Below are 22229 nucleotides of genomic sequence, written 5' to 3'. Positions count from 1 at the left end.
TACAAATGGATATTTGGGTGCTTTTTTTGTAAAGTGAGAAAATGGATTATAGATTTTTCCCAGTTTACTTGATTGGCAAGACAATAGGAGGGTATCAGATCCAGACAGCAGCTCTCCAGAATCTGCCTTTATTTGGGCGTAAGGAATTGACAGTTGCCTTCCTCCCAAATAGAAAGTCCACTGATCAGATCTGGAACCCCAGACAGGCTCGGTCTTCTAATTTATACGAGTTTCTCTTTTTTGTTGCAACACCAGCTGAATGACACCCCCCCCACACACATACATACACACCTTATATGTAGGGTAGCACCAGCAGGAGGAGCTCTGCAGCAGTGTATAAGGATATGTCTGCTCTGAATCTGGGAGCGAGCCTCCTAGCCCAGGTCTGCAAACTCATGGTAGCAGAGCTAGCACACTAAAAATAGTTGTGTAGATGTTGCAAATCAGGCTGGAGCTGATTCTGAAGCCTAGGGTACCATATGATCAAGATCACTATGTATCAGTGACCTGTTCTCTTCAATATTTACCACTCACTCTCCCAGTTGGTGTCATCTGCAAATGTTATCAGTGATGATTTTAGGTTTTCTTCCAAATCATTAATAAAAATGTTAAATATTGTAGGGCTAAGAACCAGGACCCCACTAGAAACACACCCCTGATTTCCTGTTTACAATTACATTTTGAGACCAGTCAGCTTTTAATCTAGTTGTGTGCCATGTTAATTGTATATTCTAGCTTGTTCATCAAAATGTCATGCGGTACCAAGTCAAGCCATGCAGAAGTCTAAATATATTACATCAACACTATTACCTTTATCAACCAAACTAGAAATCTCATTTAAAAAAAAAAACAAGTTATTTCGACAGGATCTATTTTCCATAAGCCTATGTTGATTGGCATTGATTTTATTGCCTTCCTTTAATTCTTTATTAGTTGATTCCTCTGTCAGCCACTCCATTATCTTGCCTGGGATTGATGTCAGACTGACCAGGCTGCATCTACCTGGCTTATCCTGTTGACCCTTTTAAAATATTGGCACAATGTTCGCTTTCTACCAGTCTTTTAGAACTTCCCCAGTGTCCTAAGACTTATTAAAAATGAACATTAATTAGTCCACTGAGCTCCTCAGCGAGCTGTTTTAAAACCCTTGGATGGAAGTTATCTGGACCTGCTGATTTAAAAAATGTCCAACTTTAGTAGCTTCTGTTTAACGTTCCCCCAGAGATTTGAGTGGAGTGGAGAGAGTTGTCATAGTCATAGAAAATGACTACATCATGTGTGTTTATTCCCAAATACAGAACAGAAATATGTACTGAACACTTGTCCTGTTCTACATTATGCATTAATCACATTTCTCTGATTAAATTATTCCTCCCCGCTGATTCGGCTCATAATTGTTTTCATCTTTGTGAAACTGGCCTTTTAAAGCACCAAGTGTATATATATCACTGGTCTGGACTGTAGCCCATAGGCTAGCTTGCTTTTACTATATTCACTGCCCTGCCTTCATTATATTTAGCTGCTTTCATTATATGCAGCCATAATGCAAGAAATCTACAGGTCTGTATCCTGTAAGATATTAGCTGAAGCATAAATTAGCATAAGTGTGGTTAAGTAGATCATAACCTTTGGCATAAATTAACGGTTACCTTTAGATTTAGGGAACTAAGGAGAACTTACTCAATGGTAGGAGGTAGAATGTTCCAGTAAGTGCTATCGCAAGGAACAATGGAAATAATAGCCACAAATCCATTGATGTAAGAGGTGACAGGTATGATCATGAGCTGAAATGGTTGTTACATGTACCGATATACTAAGCTATAGAAGAAGGATACCTCAGCATTAGTAGCTTGAGAAAATATAAATAAGGAAGAGGGGAAATACTCCTACTGAATATGCATTAGTCATATTATAAAAGTTGCATCCCAGCCTGTGAGCAGCATGAGAGAGAGAGGAGCCCTTGAGAGGTGCCAAAATGATGGCCACTGGTGATGATGAGGAAGACAATGGCTAACATTTCAGGTTGTTCTACAATGGATGGTGTGTATATGGATGTTCGGACAGACGTTCTGTAGTTCTCAGTTTACCTTACTGAGTTAAAGTGTTTGTGACTTTGCTAAATGTATTATTAAACTATTTGTAAATATAGAAGAGGTCCTATACTGTGAGTGTTGCAGCTGTGCACATCAGGGTTCCCAACTATATAGTAATTTTTAATAATACCGGGCATGATCTTGAGACAAGAACCTGTCAACCCTCAAAGTAATCAATATAATGACTCCATAATCTATAAATCAGGCTACAAGACTTTATTCTGTTTGCACATTATAAATGTGATCAAGGCATGATCATTTGTCCCTAAGTTACCATTCATTTTTAGTTCTGTGGTCAGTTCCTCTTTATCAAGACAAGATCTAATAAACCTCACAACATATAGTAATACTTCATAACTTCACATAAAATGATAGTACATGCAATCCATCCTTGTCTCTCTGAAGCTGAGTAAAACACCAGTGACCTCTTGCCTCTGATGGTTACAACTGCCAAGTCTCCTGTCTGACTTTCTCTCTCTCTGATTCTGAGCTTTTTTTCTTTCTTGAATCAGAGGTACTGGTGTGTCCTGACCTGTTTGTCAAGGAACGTCTCTACTTCTCTAATTTTCAGCAACATCTCTACTTGCCCCCCCAATCTAACATAAGAACGGCTATACTAGGTCAGACCAAAGGTCCATCTAGCCCAGTATCCTGTTTTCCGACAGTAACCAGTGCCAGGTGTCCCAGAGGGAATGAACGGAACAGGTAATCATCATGTGATCCATCCTGTCGCCCATTCCCAGTTTCTGGCAAACAGAGGCTAGAGCACCATCCCTGCCCAATCTTCTAAGAATCTTTTCCTCCAGCACAGCTACCAACTTGCACTTCATGCACCATATGTGCCTTCTACTTGCCTTCCCCTCTGGTGCTGAGTTTGCTCTTCCCCGTCCTCCTATATTTTTGACTACACATTTGGAGGTAACTGCTGAGCACACAAACTTTTTAAACAAGCACAAAAAAAGAGGAACATTTTTTACACACACCTTTCTTTAATCTGCAATAAAAATTATTTATTTAGGGGGAAAAAATCACCTTTATGCCTCAGCGTACAAGTGCTGTGCTTTTAAAACACGCACAATGATCAGGGTTAATCTTGATTTAAAAGCCAACCTCAAGTTTAACAGACCTTAAAATTACATCAAAGAATCTTCAGTTACATCTTTAAAGCAGAATTTGTTTTAAAAAGTTCTGTTTTTCCCATACTAAGGTGGGGAGGGAAGTTAATGTAAAAAGTGATCATTTGAATAGCCAATAAGATATCAAATTTATTCTGCACTCATTCTACCTTCCTCATTTAACATTTTGCTTTTTAGATAGGCTGTTTATTTTTCATGCAATTTTTTTTTTTTTTTTAAAACCACCAGCATGTCAAATTATTCCTCCTCTTTTGTTCCTGGCAAGCAGTGTTAGAACCAGGTTAGCTATGTGTCAGAACAGGTGCATTTGCAACCACAACTACTTCAGCCTCCGAATTCAAGGCAAGATTGTGGCCTCCTTCATGACAAGGAGTACTTTACTCTGCGAGTAGTCCCATCAATTTTGATAGGACTGTTCAAGTCCTACCCAGTGTGAGTAAGGAAGGCATAATTTGACCTGGTGTTATTTAAAGGTAAAAATCATAAATCACTACCCATTCGGCAAGTGCTTCAGCTCCCAGGAACGTCACTAGGGAGCTGCTTAGCACTGTGCGGGAGCAAGCCCCATCCTGCTTAAACACTTAGGGCTAGACAGCGAGTCCTTTATTTCCGGTGGTGAGCAGTTACTCGCATAAGTAGTCTCACTGAAGCCAATGGAACTACTTGTATGAGAAACTGCTCCCCAAGGAGGGATAAAGGGCTCACAGCATGGCCTTGAATGCTTATGGTTTGTGGATGTAGACGTAGAGTGGCTGTTGTGGGTTCTGATTATACTGTGCCTTAAGGCTATTTGGTCTACAGCTATATGTAATTACCTTCTAATAGTCTTATAGAGCTGACACTTGTTAGACAGTACCAGTGATACAAGATTTTGGACGCTAGGGCTACTCTGAAGTGCTGATGCACAAAGCATTTTTATTTCCTCACCATGCAAGTTCCATTCAGCAGCCCCTTTTTCTTGCCATTTGTTTTGATTCTGACATAATATGCATATTCCTCCATCCCCCAGGGCAGCTTTGTGGGAAAGGTATGCTGTAATTGGTCTATAACTGTTCATAATGATCTGGGAATGCTGTACGAACACCAACAGGGAGCAACTTCACTTGTGATTTATTTAAGTGAGCTACATGGTTGAAAGGTTCTCCCAAGAGCACAAGTTTAGCTAGTCACCTAATTGGACGTAAATTTTCACATTTATTTCAGAACAAAGGTCTCTGTCATGAGATGCTGAATTTGAATTTATAAGCAAGTGTCTATACTGCTCAACTAAATCATAAGCACAGTTACTATAATCTGTTTTGGGGAGTCTGAAATTCCACATTCAGTAGGTTTTAGTGTACAGTTTGCTAGAAGCATACAAGTTATGCTCAGCATTTGTAAAGCTAATGAAATATTAATTAAAGGTTTTATTTATTTACATCTAGAATGACCTCATTTTGATACATTAACATGTTTTAAATGCTGAGATTGGTAATGCGGCTTTGGCTGTAGTCTTTTATCAGTTTGTCAGGCTCCTGCTTATTTCATCAACGATCTGAACGCTCCATCTCACACGACACCCAAGATACGGGCAACCCACCAGCTGCAGGGCATAATAATTCGGCAGGCAGAACGACATCCTTGGTAGTTATAGGGCCATGGGTAATAGCCCATGAGAGGTTCACAAATTCTCTGGCATTGTGTGTAACTTCGTCTACATTCAATACAGCACACACCTTCATGGTCCAGCATTGGGTCAAAAGTCATCCCTTCGCCTTCAAGTTGCTGAAATGGAAAAAAACAAAATGAGAGAAGATGGAGTTCCCTGCACTCACATTATCCACATAAAAGACAACAGGTGAAATGCTGGTCCTATTGAAGTCAATAGCAAAACTCCTGTTGACTTCAAGAGGGCCAGGCTTTCAGTGGCCTGATTCACCACTGCATTACTCCACATCTACACTGGACTCTCCATTATAAAACTAGAGGAACACAATGGGGAATCGGGCTGTCTGAGTTTCATTATTATTTTACTTTCCGAGCTTTTGGTGAAAGCTCTAATTATGGAGAGTTTAAGAACAGGAACATTTGAGTTACAGTAGTAAGTAATGGAAAAGACCTGGGTTATCCAGTCCATCTGCCTGTATGTGCACGACTGTGCCCTACTTTACATTGTCTAATGTTCTAGCCCAAGGATGGGCAACCTTTGGCACACGGCTCGCCAGGGTAAGCACCCTGGCGGGCCGGGACAGTTTGTTTACCTGCCGCATCTGCAGGTTTGGCTGATCGTGGCTCCCACTGGCCCCGGTTCACTGCTCCAGGCCAATGAGGGCAGCGGGAAGCGGCGACCAGCACATCCCTCGGCCCGCACCTCTTCCTGCAGCCCCCATTGGCCTGGAGTGGCGAACCGCGGCCAGTGGGAGTCGCGATCGGCTGAACCTGTGGACGCAGCAGGTAAACAAAGCGGCCCGGCACACCAGCGTGCTTACCCTGGTGAGCCGCGTGCCAAAGGTTGCCAATCCCTGTTCTAGCCAGTCTAATTTTAAGTAAGTCCCAAGTGATGGACCTTCCACCTCTTTCCCAAGAAGGCTGTTCCACAACATATTACTGTTGTCTTTCCTGATATTCAGATTAAATTTACCTTGCCTTTAGCCACCTCTTTTCCCATTGTGTGATGGATTCTAGACAGCTAGCATTTTAGCATTCCTGACCAGGGAAGCAAGGAGTTACCACACAGTGGATGGCAGAGGATATCTAAAGGCAGACTAGCCTTTCAAAATTCTTTGCCTCCTCTCCTGAAAACATGGAGCTTAGTTCTCAGTTCTTTGAATTCATTTTTTTTTATTTCCCTCTAGTGCTTTCTCAGTAGGATTAGAGGCGAAGAACAAGGGCAAATCAAACAAGAATGCCTCGCTCTTGCATAGGTCTTTTCATCCATTGTTCTCAAAGTGCTTCACAAAGGGGGTAAATAGGATTTCCCCCATTTTAGAGATTGAAAAACTGAGACACAGGGAGGCAGAGTAACTTGCTCAAGGTTGCCCCCCGTGCATTGTGCCAAACTTCCCCATCAGAGGGAAGAAGGGGAGAGAGGGGAATGACAATGGCTCAGCTAAGGCCAAGACTACACATCTGTCTGGTAAACCAATTGTGTAGATTCCCAGTGCCTAAAGGAAATTTTGGAGATCATCTTCCAGTGGATCCTACACCAAATGAGCAGATGATACAGGAGATCTTGAGTGACTCCATTTTGTTTCCTTGCCTCCATCGTCCGTTGGGCAAGTACATCACTGAGGTACCACTTCACCACCATTAGCTGAAAATTGGAGCACGTGGCACTAAGAAATTAGCAGCGAAAGCAGTGGTGAGGCAGTTGATGATGATGATGAGACTGGGTACATTAGAAACAATGGTGCTATTCGGTCTGCAGATCTGACAGGAAAATATTAGCAAAAGTAAGCAAAACAACTGTCAATCAAGCCTGTCAGCAGAGTATGTAAAGAGCGTCAGAGACCCAGAGAGCTGAGGAGAAGGTGCGAGGAGTGCAGAGACTAACACGCCGTGGGAGAGAGAGATAGAAGAAGCAGAGATCAGAGAAAGATGAGACCTGTCCGCTGCAGCGACCTGTGGAAGACTGGCCATCTGAAGTGGGGCACAACCACTTAGGATCATTTTAACTGTATGTTACCATGGGTTGGGGTGCTTAGCCTGTTGTGCGGGGGATGTGTGTTACTGTGTTAAGGATTTGTGTTTACACCAATAAAGGGATGCCTTGTTTCAGAAAGAATACTGTTTGTGTCAATCATTTGTCAGAAGGCTGTATCTGTGTCCTCCCGTTATTTCCTTAGCCACCTGGGAGACCCATGCCTGAGGAGAACAGATTGGTTAACTGGTGGGCTGTTTTGAGGGAGCCAGAAGGGGGCACTAGGTGAGCTACTCTGGGGAGCACCTAAAATCTGTTTTGGGGGTAACACAGGTTCCCACTGGCAGGAAGACAGCTGTACTGCTCCCACTCTCCAGAGGGATAATGGCTCTACCTCTCAGGCCCCATTGGCTATCTGTATGGCAGATTGCCACTGAAGGGGAGGAGCTATGATTTAGTTCTGATGCTGCTTTGGGGGCCAATGCTGCTTCTACTTAACTGAATTCTTAAGAAATAAAGTCAATTTAGTTCTACTTTATTTGGAGTGATTAGCTTAAACCTACTTAAGAGATGTCAAGTGTGTAGAACACTGTTATGGGATAATGATCTCCTGCTGTTACATAAATGTCAGGACAAAGCTGTGACTTATTTTCAAAGCAGGAGACATTGATCTTGTGACAACATTCTATTAAAATAACTTTATCCCTGCTGTACCAAACAGTGCTGTAAATTGTCTGATGATGGTGCAGTAGAGTGGAAGTGGCTTGCTGTACAGTTAATTGTTTTGCAGTACTGTGATGGGCCTAGGGAAATGGGACTCTTCACATTTTCATTCTGTTGACCTCTTAATATGAAAGAGAAAATAAGACTCTGTCTTGGACCCATTTTTCCCCAAATTCTTTCACTGCATTGTTTTAAAAGGATTCCATTCTGCAGGTTGCCAGAAAGGGCTGTGTGAACTGTCTGACAACCACAGTTTCCAGGACAGACATGTTTGGCCTGATCCTGATTTCTGAAAAATCAGTGGCAAAATTTCCATTGACTTCAGTGGCAACATTGTCCCATTGCAGATGTGGCTAGTCACAATGCATCACACACGCTTACATGTTTCATGAAGAAGCTAGTTTCTAACTAGCTGACTCTGCCTTTTTATTGTTTTCTTTTTATCAGTTAATGATCAGTGTCAACTATCTGCCTAAGGCAGATTAAATTTGCTGTAGTTATGGTAATGCATTATCTGTATCAGATGTATCTAGTTTTCAGTATTAAACTGGACTCTCTACAGCAGTCTTGCAAAATTATCACCAGCCTAAGTACAGTATCTACTACTTCTCCATATTTTGAGGACTAATGATAACAAAAAGTATATTGTAGTTGCTTCTGGTGAGTGGAATTTTTAAATGGCTGCACTATCGAATGAAAGTTTAAGTCGACAAATTGGTGGTATAATTATTTTTGAAGTCCATTTGAAATGGATAGGTATCTAGAAATGAGTACTTAATAAAGTTTCATACCTACCTGCAAAATCAAATGCTCTTAAGGGAATTCTAAATCAAATATATATGTACTTACATGATACGGATTTTCTGGATTAAAGGTTGAACTAGAATCTTGCTCACTAGGACCAGTGGCGTTAGATTGGCGTTCCGGTTTTTGAACAGGCTGGGTAGTAGGTGACCTGGTATTTACGATGTCAGCAGTAGCTTCAATTTGGTCCAGATCAAAGTTTGATTGAGCTTGACGTATTTTTCTCTTGATTTCGCGCTTCTTTCTCTGGCTGTCTGCAAAAACAGTCATAGGACTACATAGGTGTTTTAAAACATGTTCTTCCACTAGTTCAAGGACCATATTTTATTACCCATTCATGAAAGTGAGATTGGGTAGCAGTACTGCAAAGATTAATAGGCTTGAAATGGGAGCTACTTTTCTTTCCACCTATTCCATACACAGTCTATATAATTCTGTGTGTATGTGTGAGAGATTTGTCTTTTTTCCCCAACCAAATGGGTGGCTGGCCCAAAGAACAGTCTGCGGGAAGGGCCTCTGGAGCCAGTGAGTGGCCAGTAATGCTAAAAGAAATAAATAGCTGCACCAGCACTCAACCAGAGCAACTATCTTCATGTCACTAGTGTGCATTTTTAATAGAAAAAGAAACATTTGGAAGGGCGACAGACTTGTGTCCAGCTCCAAAGGACCTGATTGTAAACATGGTTTAAAATACTCCTGGCCAACTTTGCCAATACTCTTTTGATGCATAATGGCCCTGTGTAAGGCTACAGGAAAACAGTGGAAAAATTTAATCTAGCAAATGTGGCTCCCATGAGTCATGAAAAAATATTAGCAACTCTCATCCCCAAAATACTCAACATTGCCACTTATTTCACTTTCCTAGTCTGTATTTTGTATATCCGTATTAAATCTCTGGGTACCTCTACACAGCAGTTGGGAGGTGTAATTCCCAGCTTGGATAGACGAACATATGCGTACTCTGCTCAAGCTAGCATGCTAAAAATAGCAGTGTGGCCATGACATCTTGGGTTAGCCATCCGAGTCCAGTCCTGCCCCTCCCCCCTTGGCTACATATTCATGCAGCTAGTCTGAGCTGCTGCCCATGCTGCAGTGGCCACGCTGCCATTTTTAGGCAGCAGCTTGAGCAGAGCTAGTGCACAGATGGCTACCCAAGCTGAGAAGTACAGCTTACAGCTCCTGTGTAGATATAACCTTAGAACACTAAGGAGGAGCAGCAAACCCTTCTCTGGTCCCTTTTGTCCTCTTCCTCCAGCCCCTCAGGAGGAATCCCTTCCTCCTTCACAGCTCCTACTCCCTCCCCTGGACTAAATGAGGACCGTCTCCCTAATCTCCCTGGCAAGTGCCTGAACATCACCCTTTGCCTCCTGTATAGCATCACATCACTGTATAGTATCATAGGCCACCAATACCATCCAGCACCCACACACTACATCCACCAACCCAAATGAGACCAAACTATTACAGCCCACAGGAGATTAGACTACAGTGGAACCCCGGTTATCCAATCTAATTGGGACCAGGGTCAGATTGAATAACCAAAAACCTGGATAAACCGGAGAATGGGTGGTGAGGCTCCATCTGTTAGCCCCGCGCATGGCAGGGCTTGGGCTGTTGCCATGCCCACAGCTGACAGCCCAAACCTCAGCTGCCAAGGGCTGAGAGCCTGTGCCCTGCCACTGTCAGCCCTGGGCAGCTGGTGGTTTGGTTAATACAGACAGCCAGATAATGGAGGCACAGATAAATGGGGTCCTACTTTATTATGTGCCACAGATGTAACTAGTGCCCAAAACCCCCATGATGGCAAATGATTAAGTGAGATATACCCAGATAATCCTGGCAAGTGATTAGCACCCACACACTGCAGAGTCATTCCCAATCTGCTCTGGGGGAAAATTCCTTCACAACTCCACATATGGGTAATTGGTTAGAAGACCCTGAGGATGTGAGCAAGAACCAGTCAGCCAACCACCTGAGAGAGAGAATGTGCAGTGCCACCTCAGACCTCCGTCCAATGTCCCATCTCCATCTCTGGCCATCCCTGAGGTGTTAAACCCTTCAGCCCTCCTCTCCGCTGAAGTTGTGTGGTGGGACTGTTTGAGGGGGAGCCCAGACTGAATAGCTCCACATGGGGACCTTAGCATTCTGTGTGTACTGGGGGTGGGAGGTGGGGGTTCAACACCAGCAATGGGGTCCACAACTGTGCAGCTCTAATGGCTAGACATCCTGCTGGTGTACATTTATTGGAGGGGTGGAAAAAGGGTAGTGTTTGTTCAAGTGAAAGAAAAATTACCTTTTGGATATGTTGGTCGAAGCCAGAAAATAGGAAGATCGCCACAAAGCTCTAAAATTTGGGGACTTAGGAAGCTGTTATCCTTTACAGGCTGATCTGCAGCCACCCAGATAAGGGAATTTTCATCAAATTTAACTGGCATAATTTCATCTTCCTGTAAGTAGGCAGCATAAAATCCATTGTTAAATCAATGAACAGGGGTCCTGTGTATTCTGTAGATGCAGCTTTCTGTTAATAGCCAAATGCCAAACACAGAAGCTTCGCTTGGAACTGATATGAAATGTTGTTCCAAACAGTGCTATTTTGTTTCGTGTAGTACACGCCCCAGCCAAATCTTGTTCCAATTGAAATCAATGGAAAGACTCCTGGGGTGAAATTCTGTCACCACTACAATCAATTGCAAAACTACCAGGATTTCACCTCCGCTGTCTTCAATGGGGCTAATAGTCAGCCCATAGGACCGGATTCTCAGCTGGTGTACATTGGTGTAGATCCACTGACTTCAGAACAACTATATTGATTTATACCAGCTAAGAATTTGGCCCATAATTTTTGGGTATGTTTGCTTGCGTTGTTCTGAATTCATATAAATGTTAGGGCACTTCCATAATAGACATATTCCTGAGAGTTAGTGAAATTTTTTGCGTACAGCTACAATTTTAAGTTAACATAATGGGTCTGACTAAAGGTCTTGTTCAATAATAGCAATTCAATTGCCCAAAAGCTAGAAGTTAAAGGAGCCCTCATTTTGAAGTGTACCCTGCAGGTTTTGGGTTCATATCTTCAAAGTAATGTAGGAAAATGCCAGTGATTTATTCTTTATACTTTTTAGTTCAAAGTATTATTTTACATAAAACATGTTAGCTATTTCTTAGCAGCAGTGAAACATCTTTAAAAAGTCTTGTTCATCAAGAAAATCAATATGATTTTGAAGTAAAACTTCTGAATTCCCTCCATATAAGTATCTGATATTTGAATTGATAACCCACTAGATCAATTTATTTTGCCAAGTTGTTCCTTTAATGTATTTATTGATTTTTGTAGAATGTCTTGAGTCATCTAAATTCACTATCCAGTGAGAGCAGCACATCATTTATATTCTCCCACTTGGGCTTTTGCCAGCATCTGAAATAACTTAACTGCAGCTAACATTTGAAGATAAAAAGAATCCAGTTGTTTATCTTAAATGAAATTACCCCAAATTTGTGGGCAAATGTACTTTAGGTAGCCATACATTTACTTTAATTTACCATTTTGTAGTCAGTGTTGGTCATGATCAAGTATGTATTAGACCAGAAACAAGTTAATTAATTTTTTTTTACTATAAATAAATTAAAAAAGACTAGTGCAACAATACGGTTGCACACTTAATCAGAAAAATTAGACAGCAAAAAAGCTTAATGTTCTAACAGTAGCATTAAGTTGCCCATCCCATCTATTTGATTCATGTTTTATGACAGAAACAGCAAAATTAATATAATACATCAATATATGGAGATATCCTATCTCCTAAAACTGGAAGGCACCCCAAAAGGTCATTGAGTCCAGCCCCCTGCCTTCACTAGCAGGACAAAGTACTGATTTTGCCCCAGATTCCTAAGTGGCCCCCTCAAGGATTGAACTCACCACTCTGGGTTTAGCAGGCCAATGCTCAAACCACTGAGCTATCCTTCCCCCCAAATTATACACAAAGCAGGAACAGAACAAACTACACATCTATAATGTGACCAAGTTAATACTGAATTGGAACCTTAACTTTGCAAACCTGACTCCAAATATTTTTCAACAGTGGAAATTTAATACTGGATGAATGTAATATCCTTTTATTTTTTAATAAAAAGAAAAATTGCCTGTGCTTAATTATGTTAAATTATTCCAATTAGGCCATGCAGTCCATATATCCTTAAAATAACGAGGGAGGGTAGAGACGATCTCAGTACCTACCTCTGAGGGCTGATCCAAAGCCTGCTGAAGTCACTGGAAATATTCCCACTGACTTCAGTGGACTTTGGATCTGACCCGTGGCACTTTCCCTGTTGGTTTTAGAGAGTTTTCTCTTTCTTTTTTTAAGTAAACGAGCATGTATTACTGCATATTCTAGATTACAGCAAATAGGCAGAGTTGGGACATCCTCATTTTGGAGGTTCTGCAATTTTTGTACACCATGATTTTCTCCTCTCTTGATGACGAGGCAGGAGTTTTGGTTGGGGGATGATTTTCTGTGAGTCTCAGCTAGACATTTATAGTCTCTCTCATGCAACCCATCCCAGCAACAGTAGAAGCAATGCCCAGCAGTGCCGGAAGCACTCCCTCCTCCCTTCCAGGACCCCAAAAGACCTACTAAATCATTTGATATTTTTAAGTATTTTAAAAAAAATTGCTCCCTACCAGATCAAACGAGAGGCTTTCTTTAGTCATGGCATTGACATCAGGGATGTGAGCTTTAGCTTGTGCTTTAATGTAGCATTTCTCTCCTCCAGCAAAACGGATTCCAGTTATGCCCTACAAAATAGACCTTTTATGGTTACATGCATGGACATGTCACCCAATTGCTTAAAAAAAAAACCCCAATATAAACTCTGTTCACGTAACATTAAGGTATTCACTGAATTTGGGGACTTCAGAGTTCCTGGTTTTTAAAAAAACAACCACAAACTGACAATAAAACATGATTTTTGATTTTTTAAAAATAAGAGTCAACTCAGAAATTGACCCAAATTCTGTTGTATCACTATTTTAGGTGTAAAAGTTTAAACAAACCAGGGGAAATTTTAATCTTGAATTCCTAAATGAAGGCACCTAATTTAGGCACCCAAAGAAGTGGCCCGAGTTTCAGAGGTGCTGAGTATCTGCAACTTCTATTGGAGAGGGCCTGTCTAACCTAGGAAAAAAGGAGTTAGCCAACAGGATTTGACACATCACTTAGCACCTAATATTGACGCAGTTTAACATCCTTAAAATCATGTTAGCCATTTGTGTTGCAACCTAGTAACTTTTTCCTAGTCTAGACAGACCTCTAGACTTACCTCTGACCTGATTTTCATATCTTTAATAGTAGGTGTCACAGATATGGATGTATGTGCCTAAGTTTAGACATATAACTTTGATATTTTTTTCTATACTGTGATGCTTTTTAGCACAGAAGTTCACAATGAAATGAGAACCAAGACAGAATTCCAGTGTTGTTGTAATAACTGTTTCTAATCCTAAATAAATGACACAAAAAGTCCCTGTATTTCAAACATATTGACATTAGAGACCATTCATTGATATATGGTAACTACAGGGTAGCCTTTCTTAAGTCTTTTTCCTCCAATTCAAATGTAGAATTTTCTGCGCTGCCATGTGGGTTTGATTCTCCCTACAGGACACAGAGAGCCTCCCCTTTTAATTTCAGCAATTGTCTTGTCCTATCCACCATTTTGTTCTACTTCGCTTCAGAGGAAATAGTTGAACAGATCTTTATGTACAAGCTACAGCATGACAGGAGCCCTTCTGCTGACTATTGATGGATATATACAATGTCACTGGGGTAATTCTTTTTTACCTTCCTGTCACCCATGATGCAGGCTGTTTTCGTAAAATGGTCACCCTGGCCTTGTTCAATGGTCCTGCTCCAATGATCACTTAAAATATGGAGACTTTCTTTACCTTAGTGATATAGATAACCTAGCCATCTCCATGTCACAGCTCTGCCTAGCTTAGAACTCTATTGCTGCAAATGTGTAAATAAGAACTCTAGGATAAGCTGGCATGTGAACCTAGTGTATATGGCATTTGCAACAGGTACTTTATCTCCTGGGTATTCTTTCCAGCTTACACTTCTTCTAGGCTCAAAACCTAACGGGCTTGGTCCATTTGCTTTCCTGGAGCTTGATCCTTGGCCCTCAGTAACCGAAGGCAGGTATTTTTTTGTGCTAGTTTTTTCCCCCACACTCATCAACCTAGATGCACAACACATTGTCACAATTGCTCTGGTCTGTGGTGGGTTTTTTTAGCTGCACTTACCTAGCAGCTCATATTTGTCATGAGGGTCCAAAGATGGAAGAATTCATGGACTCTCCTCTGAGCTGGGACTTCCGTACAGATATGGAATAGTGAAGGCAAATGACAAGAGGCTTATCATCAGCGTTTTAATATAGTTGCCAACAAAGTTGTAAGGTTGATGTTATCATAAGTTTCACAAGGGGCTGAAGAGCAGCTTTCAGATGATGTGGGGGTTATGCATCCCACGTGTGTGTGCATGGCTCTCCGTGGGCCTGTGCTAAAGCAGGGAGACCCAGTTACCTCCGCCTCGTTCATGGAACCAACAGGTGGGGAAGGGCAGGGCCAGAAAAGCCTACATTGCTTCCCTCACCAACCCTACCTGGAGGTAATGGTTTCTTTTGTTCTAGATGCTGCCTTTACCTCTCTTAGGGCTCAACCTTGCTACCTTTGAAGTCAATAGGAGTTTTGCCATTGACTTCAATAGGTGTAGGACTGGGCCCTTCTTAGGCAATTGTTTGCACGGCAATTAAAAACCCATGGTTGGCCCGGGACAGCTGACTTGAGCTCGGGCTAAGGAGCTGCTTAGCTGTGGTGTAGATGTTCGGGTGCGGGCTGCAGCCAGAGTTCTGGGACCGTCCCACCTCACAGGGCTCCTAGAGCCTGTGCTCGAGCCCGAGCCTGAATGTCTACATCGCAATTAAACAGCCCCTCACCTGGAACCTGAATCAGCTGGTACAGGCCAGCCATGGGGTTTTAATGGCAGTGTAGACATATCTTTAGAATCCAACACTGGAAAATGCCTTACCTGCAAGACCTGTCAAATGTACTTACTATCTGGAAATCATGAACTTCTATAGCCTCTTCATTTCCACTTCCAGTTTTAAAGGTCTCTAGGTTGTTCCCAGAATCTATTTCCATTGATCCCTCTTGTAATTTTCCATTAATACTCATAGTATAATGGACATTGTAAATCTGTAATTGAATAAAGAACATTAGCATGCATTTTTGTATCTTCCTAGCTTTTATCAAGAACAAGTCTGGTGCCAATCTGATTGTCATGTCCCTCTTCAAGTTACTGGCTTTTATCCATACACTTTTATCCTTACACTTTTATTACAGAATCCCCAGCAGTCAAGACCATACTAATAAAACAGACGTTGATGGTTTCAGGCAATATCAGTCCTGACAGCTTTACATCCATACACACTGAATGTAGAATAATTTGGTTCCAAGGTTACATGGGGTTTAGGAACTGTCTAAATCATATTGGATGGGAGGATCAGAAAGAGCTGATTTCCCCCAGAGGGCATCCCCATTGTACCCCTCAGTTTGATCTGTTGGAACTCACTCTTGCTTGGAGAAGTTTGATACTGTATAGGTACTTAGAAAGAGAGTCTCTTGAATGTAGCAAGCTGCATGTGGTTGACTCTGAGTGGGGTGAGCTTTGTTTAAATATCAATACTTCCATAAATACCAACACAAGGAGTTTACTTTTATTCTTAAAAAGTCTGTATATAAACAGTTTGAATAAAGTTCACAATATAGTCTAGAAATCAATTTTTTTCTGCTTGCAACTCTTTGTTAGGGAAAAATGCTAAAGGTAATTGATTGTCTTTTACAAATAGAGACTCAATCCTGTATTATTCATACATCCAAGACTTCCACTGAATTCTTCCATGAGGAATGCAAGACTTGGCCTATATAGATAGTACTTAATTCCATATCTAAAGTATATAGACTGAGCTGGTATAAGATGATAACACTTTTATGTAAGCCCCATTCGCTGCAGTAGAATTCACAAGTTTTTTTTTATTTTAAAAAAATCGTAAGTCTTGTGGTTGCAAAGAAAACCTTCCAAATGTGAATCAACAAAGCGTTGCCTTCCTGAGTCTGAGGGCAGTCTGAAACAATAGCTTAGTGTCCCCATGCTTCTCAATTGGGTGTTGACTCTGCAGCTTAAGGTTGACATTTTATCTATCTCTGTACCAATCAGAATACACTCTACTCTTTTTAAAAAAAAGATTCAGTTCTTAAAAGATGGCATTACTACCAGCTTCCTGAGATGGGAAAAGAAACCCACTTACTAATAAGATATTTGTATGCATCTATTTGAACAAAAAGCACATATACACTAAAATAATGCAAGTGTTGCGAAACTAAACAGACCAAAAAATGAGACTCTGTCCTATGATTGATCTCCTATCTATTTATCAAAACCATCAGTGCAGACTGGACTATTAACACCATACACATTCTTTGGCCAATCTACTCATTCAGGCCCCTCTCCCTTTTCAAAAGCCTAGAAAAGCAAATGAGTCTTGCACTGTGTCTTGAAGCAGCCTATCTTCTTACTATGTATAGGAAAAGCTGTTTTATCTGTCATGTTGGGGGAATGGGGGGTGCCGGTTAGTCAGTTAACTAAGAGTTATACTTACCAATGGAGGGAAGGAGTTTGGGTGCAGGAGGGGACTCAGGGGTTGAGACACGGGAGGGGTTTTGGGGTGCTGGATCTGGGCAGCGCTCACCTCGGGCAGCTCCCCGCAAGCAGCAACATGTCCCTGCTGCTCCTAGGCGGAGGCGCGGCCAGGCGGTTCTGTGTGCTGCCTTGGCACGCAGGCGCTGCCCATGCAGCTCCCGTTGGCCTCGGTTCCCAGCCAATGGGAGCTGCGGAGCCAGCACTCAGGGTGGGGCAGGGCAGAGACAGTGCACAGAGCCACTGTGGCTGTTCCTCTGCCTAGGAACAGCAGGGATATATTGCTGCTTCCAGAGAGCCACGCAGACAGCGGCGGCTCCAGGCACCAGCGCTCCAAGCGCGTGCCTGGGGCGGCAAGCTGCGGGGGGCGCCCTGCCAGTCCCTGCGAGGGCGGCAGTCAGGCAGCCTTCGGCGGCTTGCCTGCGGGAGGTCCGCCAGTCCCACGGATTTGGCGGCAATTCGGCGGCGGGTACGCCGAAACCGTGGGACCGGCAGACCTCCTGCAGGCATGCTGCCGAATCCGCGGGACCGGGGACCTCCCGCAGGCATGTCGCCAAAGGCAGCCTGCCTGCCGTGCTTGGGGTGGCAAAAAAGCTAGAGCGGCCCCTGCACGCGGAGTCAGGTAGGGAGCCTGCCGGCCCCGAGCCAACCGGACACCTAGCAACTCTATTAAAGATTGGTATTGGGAGATATCAGAAATGCTGGTTTCTAGAGCTTTACAGTTGGTAAAGTGCTGGATAACATAACTTTTACTGTAACTTTTTTCTTCTCTCTGGATTTTGGGTTTGCTATAAATTGTCTTTAAAAAATAATTAAACGTCAAGCAGTTGTACCCTGCAGGCTAAAATATATATCATATTGAAACACTTTACCTATAAATTAAGGGACCGATTCTGCACTCCTTACTCAGACAAGGCTCCTGCTGAAGTAAATAGGAGTCTTGCTTGAGCCAGGAGTGCAGAATAGGCTCCTTGGCAAATTCAATGAGACTCATTCTTCTTGTCACTGATGAGCAAATGAAACTCAAATTCACATAATCTGGCATTTCATATTATAAAAATCTTTGAAAACATAAAGGAAAGATAATATTTAAAATTACTCTGATGATCACTACACCTTGAAAGTTTGCTTCTTTAAACTAAAACCCTAGTTTCCATCTCTGTCCCTTTTGATGCAGTATTTTGTCATGTAACTTAAATTCAGAAAAGTTCTCTCCGCCCAAATATAAGTTATCAAGATTTTTAAAATCATTTTGCAACTAATATACTATGAGCTCGTGTCCATGTTCAGCACACATTTAAACTACTAGGTACATAGTGAAATAATTTTGGTCCTTAATCAAACCTATGAATAGACTAAATATAGCCTGGTGCACCACATATTTAACTGTCAAAGTATGATCTGCAATCAGCATTTGGATGACGTGGCATTTCTTTCACCACCATTTTGTCCTGATGCTTGGAATTTGCTTATTATGTGAATCTCCTGGGAAAGAATGGGGGGAAACAGTGAATGCGTTGAAGATTTATGAGCAAAATAAATGTAGCTTTTGTCTGTGATCCCAAGGATACACTTTATGTTTATTCCTAAAATCAGCTTCCATCATGCTACACCAAATGGACAGGAAAGAATTTTTATACTGAGGTATGGGGGTGGGGGGAAAGGTATGCTACTTACAGAACTTGGCAACCAATCGAGAAAGGTTTCCAGTGTGATTGTGATTCTCATTAAATTCAAGCAGTTAATTTAAAAATTGGTTTAATAGAAAAATTATTCCAAAATGTAAATACTTGGGTTCATAATTCTTGTCTTTGTTTCACTCAGTTCATCCCGGACCTGACTTTAAACCAGATTAAAAAACTTCCATGAAACAATATGTTCTTACAAGACGAGTCCCTTCCAACTCTGACATTCTATGATATGACAGACTATCCTGCTTGGTAAACAGATGAGTTTACTGTTGGAATTGACACCTCCTGCCCACCTTTGTTTAATTATTGCCTGTTCCAGTTAGCAATACTCTAAGTAGATGACCCAGTTTCCACTACTCCAAGATTGAGCTTTCTGATTGTGGTTCCCCTATATTTTCTATGCTCCAACCACTTCAGAATATTTACCAAGCATTCTGGATGGCAGGTGGGGGAAGAATGGCTTGTTTAGAATTCTGATCGAGTTTTGTAGCTAAACGTTCTGGATCTTGACTCTCAAACTGAGCAAGAGTATAGCCCAGCCGCTGGCACACGTCTTAAACTAGCCACAGATGCGCTAGACCCGTGTTTCTCAACCTTTTTGGTAACAGGGACCAACTTGCTGCCTTCCTAAATTGCCAGGGAGATTTCAGGGACCAGCGCTTGACTGGTCCTTGAGCAGCACTGCCACAGCCAACTTTCCCCACAAGCTCCTCTGCAAGGTGCTACCCAGGGACCCCCTCCCCCCAGCCATTGTGCGGGCTGTTGTCCTGCTCACTCCCGCGGGGGGTGCCTGGGGGTAGCTTTTCACAGCGGTGCAGCCAGAGGAACCACTGAGCCCCGCCGGACCCTCACCCAAGGAACCTGCGGCCGGCTCTCCATCAGGCCCGCCTCCCCTGCGCCCCGCGCCAGCCACTCACGTGCCGGTCGCTCCCCTTCCAGAAGTAGAAGGCGCCGATGGCTCCGCACAGGAGCAGCAGGGCTCCGGCGATGAGCACCACGGCCCCGATCTTCAGCAGCCGCCCGGGGCTGGAGGGTTTCACCGGCACCGCCGTGTAGGCCTGCAGCAAAGGGGGACAGGCAGCCCAGGAGTCCGCTCGCCTCAGAGCCCAGCTGCCCCCCGAGCTCAGCCCCGCGCCGGGCGGGCGAGGAAAGCAGCAACTCCCCCGCCCCCAGCCGCGCGGTGCTGGCACTTGGCGCCAGCCCCTGCCGGACCCCACCGCACCCCGCCGCTCTCCCGCCCTCCCCAGAGCGGTGACCTGCCCCGCGAGGCCGCTGGCGCTGAGCGCGGGGAGCGGCGGCGGGACTCTCTCTGCCCCGGTACTTACCGGCGGCAGGCTCCGCTCCACGTCCTCCGGCCCCGCCAGGGCGATGGGCACTTTCTCCGCGCTCTCGGCCATGGCTGCCCGCGCACGTCTGGACCCGGAGCTCCTGTGGCCCCAGCGGGCGAGGCACGGCCAGGCTCGGCTGCACACAGCCCCTCCCCGCCCCCAGGCGCGCCTCCCCGCCCCAGCCGCAGCGCCAGGCTGGGGATACAATGGCCCCCTTTGAACGCTGCTGCCCTGCGGGGCCGGAGCGACCGGCCTCAACCCGAGCAGGGTTTCAATCAACTCCCGGGGCCCCAGGCTGCTGCCGCCCGCCGGGCAGCGTAACTCTGCGCGCGGAGGGGAAAGCCACTAAAGTGTGGGTGTGTTGGCCGCCACTGCAGGTGCTATCCGGGGCCCGCTCAGAGCTGGCCCGCCTCCCAGTGCCCAGCCCATTGGGGGCCCTAAGCAGGAATATGTTAGAGCCCCCCCCCCCACACACACAAAACACATACTAATAATGAACAGGGCCCCCCTTGAGCTGCTTGGAGTCCTAAGCAATTGCTTAGTCTGCTTATGCCTGGTGCCTGCTCTGCCACCTGCGGTGCTTGGCAATCCTCAGCAGTGGAGAAACCTTAGGGGTTCACACCTTTGGGGGGCTCCTTGAGCAGCTGCCCAGAGCCCGAGGTAGGATGACCCTGCCTAGGCTGTGCCCGTCCTCTCAGCTCCTGGATTAGGTGACATGGAAATGGGGAAGAGGAATCAGGGGGGAGAAATGATCAAAAGGAAAGAGGTTTCAGAGTAGCAGCCGTGTTAGTCTGTATCCTCAAAAAGAACAGGAGTACTTGTGGCACCTTAGAGACTAACAGGTGGGTGAAAGCTCCTCAAGATCTTGGGTAGCCCCATGGGTGAAGTGAAGCTTAGCCCTCTTCACCTCTCTGGAAGACAATGATTATTGGTAAGGATAAGATTTTGTCATGGTTATTTTTAGCAAAAGTCCAGGGTAGGCAATGAACAAAAATTCACGGAAGCCATTGACCTGTCCCAGACTTTTACTAAAATTAATTGACAAAATGGGTCTGATGCGGGGATGAGAGCCCAAGCCTTGCTGCGGAAGGGGGGTGGTTCAGCACCCACCAACTCTGACTGACAGCTCTGCAGTTCCCCTACTGCCCGTGATGGCTGAGAGCTGCGTAGGCCCCTGCCATGGCTCAGAGCATTGGGTACCCCCGGCTGCCTGCAGCAGCTGAGAGCTGAGGTCTCTGGAAGTCATGGAATCCATGACCTCCATGACATAGTCTTAGTTACTGGTAAATAAGTTATGGAGAATGAGAAGCAGAGTTTGGAAGAAAATGGAAACTAGTGCAGAGATTCAAGCTATATGTGACGTGACTGTGGTCTGCCCTTCCGTGGCTGTGGTTTGGATGGAGTGTTGTGGTGTGGGCAGAGAGGAGATTTTATATCAGTCTGACAGACAATAGGGTTTCAAGGTAAATGCTAATGAGCCAGTTCCTCAAATGGTGTAAATCAATGCTACTCCATTGACTCCAGAAAATGGTTTGTGCCAGACCAACCTGATCTTTCTTTGAGAAAATAACTGATTTTTTAGGCCAAGGAAATGCAGTAGATCTCATCTACCTAGATTTCAGTAAGGCACGGGATATAGTTCCACATGGGAAATTATTAGTTAAGTTGGAGAAGATGGGGATTAATATGAGAATGGAAAGGTGGACAAAGAACTGGTTAAAGGGGAGACTACACCAGGTCATACTGCAAGGTGAACTAGCAGGCTGGAGGGAAGTTACTAGTGGAGTTCCTCAGGGATCAATCTTGGGACTGCTTATTTAACATTTAACATTTTCATTAATGACATTGGCACAAACAGTGGGAGTGTCCTAAAGCCTTGGCACCTGAACATCTAGACAGCAATGAAATAGCCCCTCAGACCCAGCCCTGTGAGCCCAAGTCAGCTGGCATGGGCCAGCTGCAGGTGTCTCCTTGCTGTGTAGACATACCCTGTATCTTTTCTCTCTCTCTCCCCCCCGTTCTTTTGAATCTGGAAAAATAAATAGTATTTGACAACTTAGATATTAGTATCATTAAACACAA

The 22229-nt window shown here is 43.9% G+C and overlaps 1 protein-coding gene across 1 annotated transcript; it reads right to left on the bottom strand.

Moving 5' to 3' along the window:
• Positions 1 to 3427: 3427 nt before the first annotated feature.
• On the bottom strand, positions 3428 to 20306 carry CNMD (chondromodulin). Its single transcript, XM_034758399.1, has 7 exons — positions 20145 to 20306; positions 19737 to 19877; positions 15487 to 15627; positions 13057 to 13170; positions 10669 to 10822; positions 8421 to 8629; positions 3428 to 4993 (listed from the first exon to the last, which is right to left on the bottom strand). The coding sequence occupies exons 1-7, from the start codon at positions 20214 to 20216 to the stop codon at positions 4778 to 4780; spliced, it is 1047 nt and encodes a 348-aa protein (XP_034614290.1). The 5' UTR covers positions 20217 to 20306; the 3' UTR covers positions 3428 to 4777.
• Between the last annotated feature and the right edge of the window lie 1923 nt (positions 20307 to 22229).

Source organism: Trachemys scripta, chromosome 1 (assembly GCF_013100865.1).
Source record: "Trachemys scripta elegans isolate TJP31775 chromosome 1, CAS_Tse_1.0, whole genome shotgun sequence".
Classification (NCBI taxonomy): domain Eukaryota; kingdom Metazoa; phylum Chordata; order Testudines; family Emydidae; genus Trachemys; species Trachemys scripta.
This window is presented reverse-complemented; position numbering and strand designations above follow the sequence as displayed.

What these genes read in the sequence shown, in the direction of transcription:
- CNMD (XM_034758399.1), bottom strand. Translation starts at nt 20,216, where the DNA reads ATGGCCGAGAGCGCGGAGAAAGTGCCCATCGCCCTGGCGGGGCCGGAG. An exon ending in TGGAGCGGAGCCTGCCGCCG is followed by an intron (nt 19,878 to 20,144) that starts GTAAGTACCGGG and finishes CCTTTGCTGCAG; the next exon opens with GCCTACACGGCGGTGCCGGT. An exon ending in GGAAGGGGAGCGACCGGCAC is followed by an intron (nt 15,628 to 19,736) that starts GTGAGTGGCTGG and finishes ATTCAATTACAG; the next exon opens with ATTTACAATGTCCATTATAC.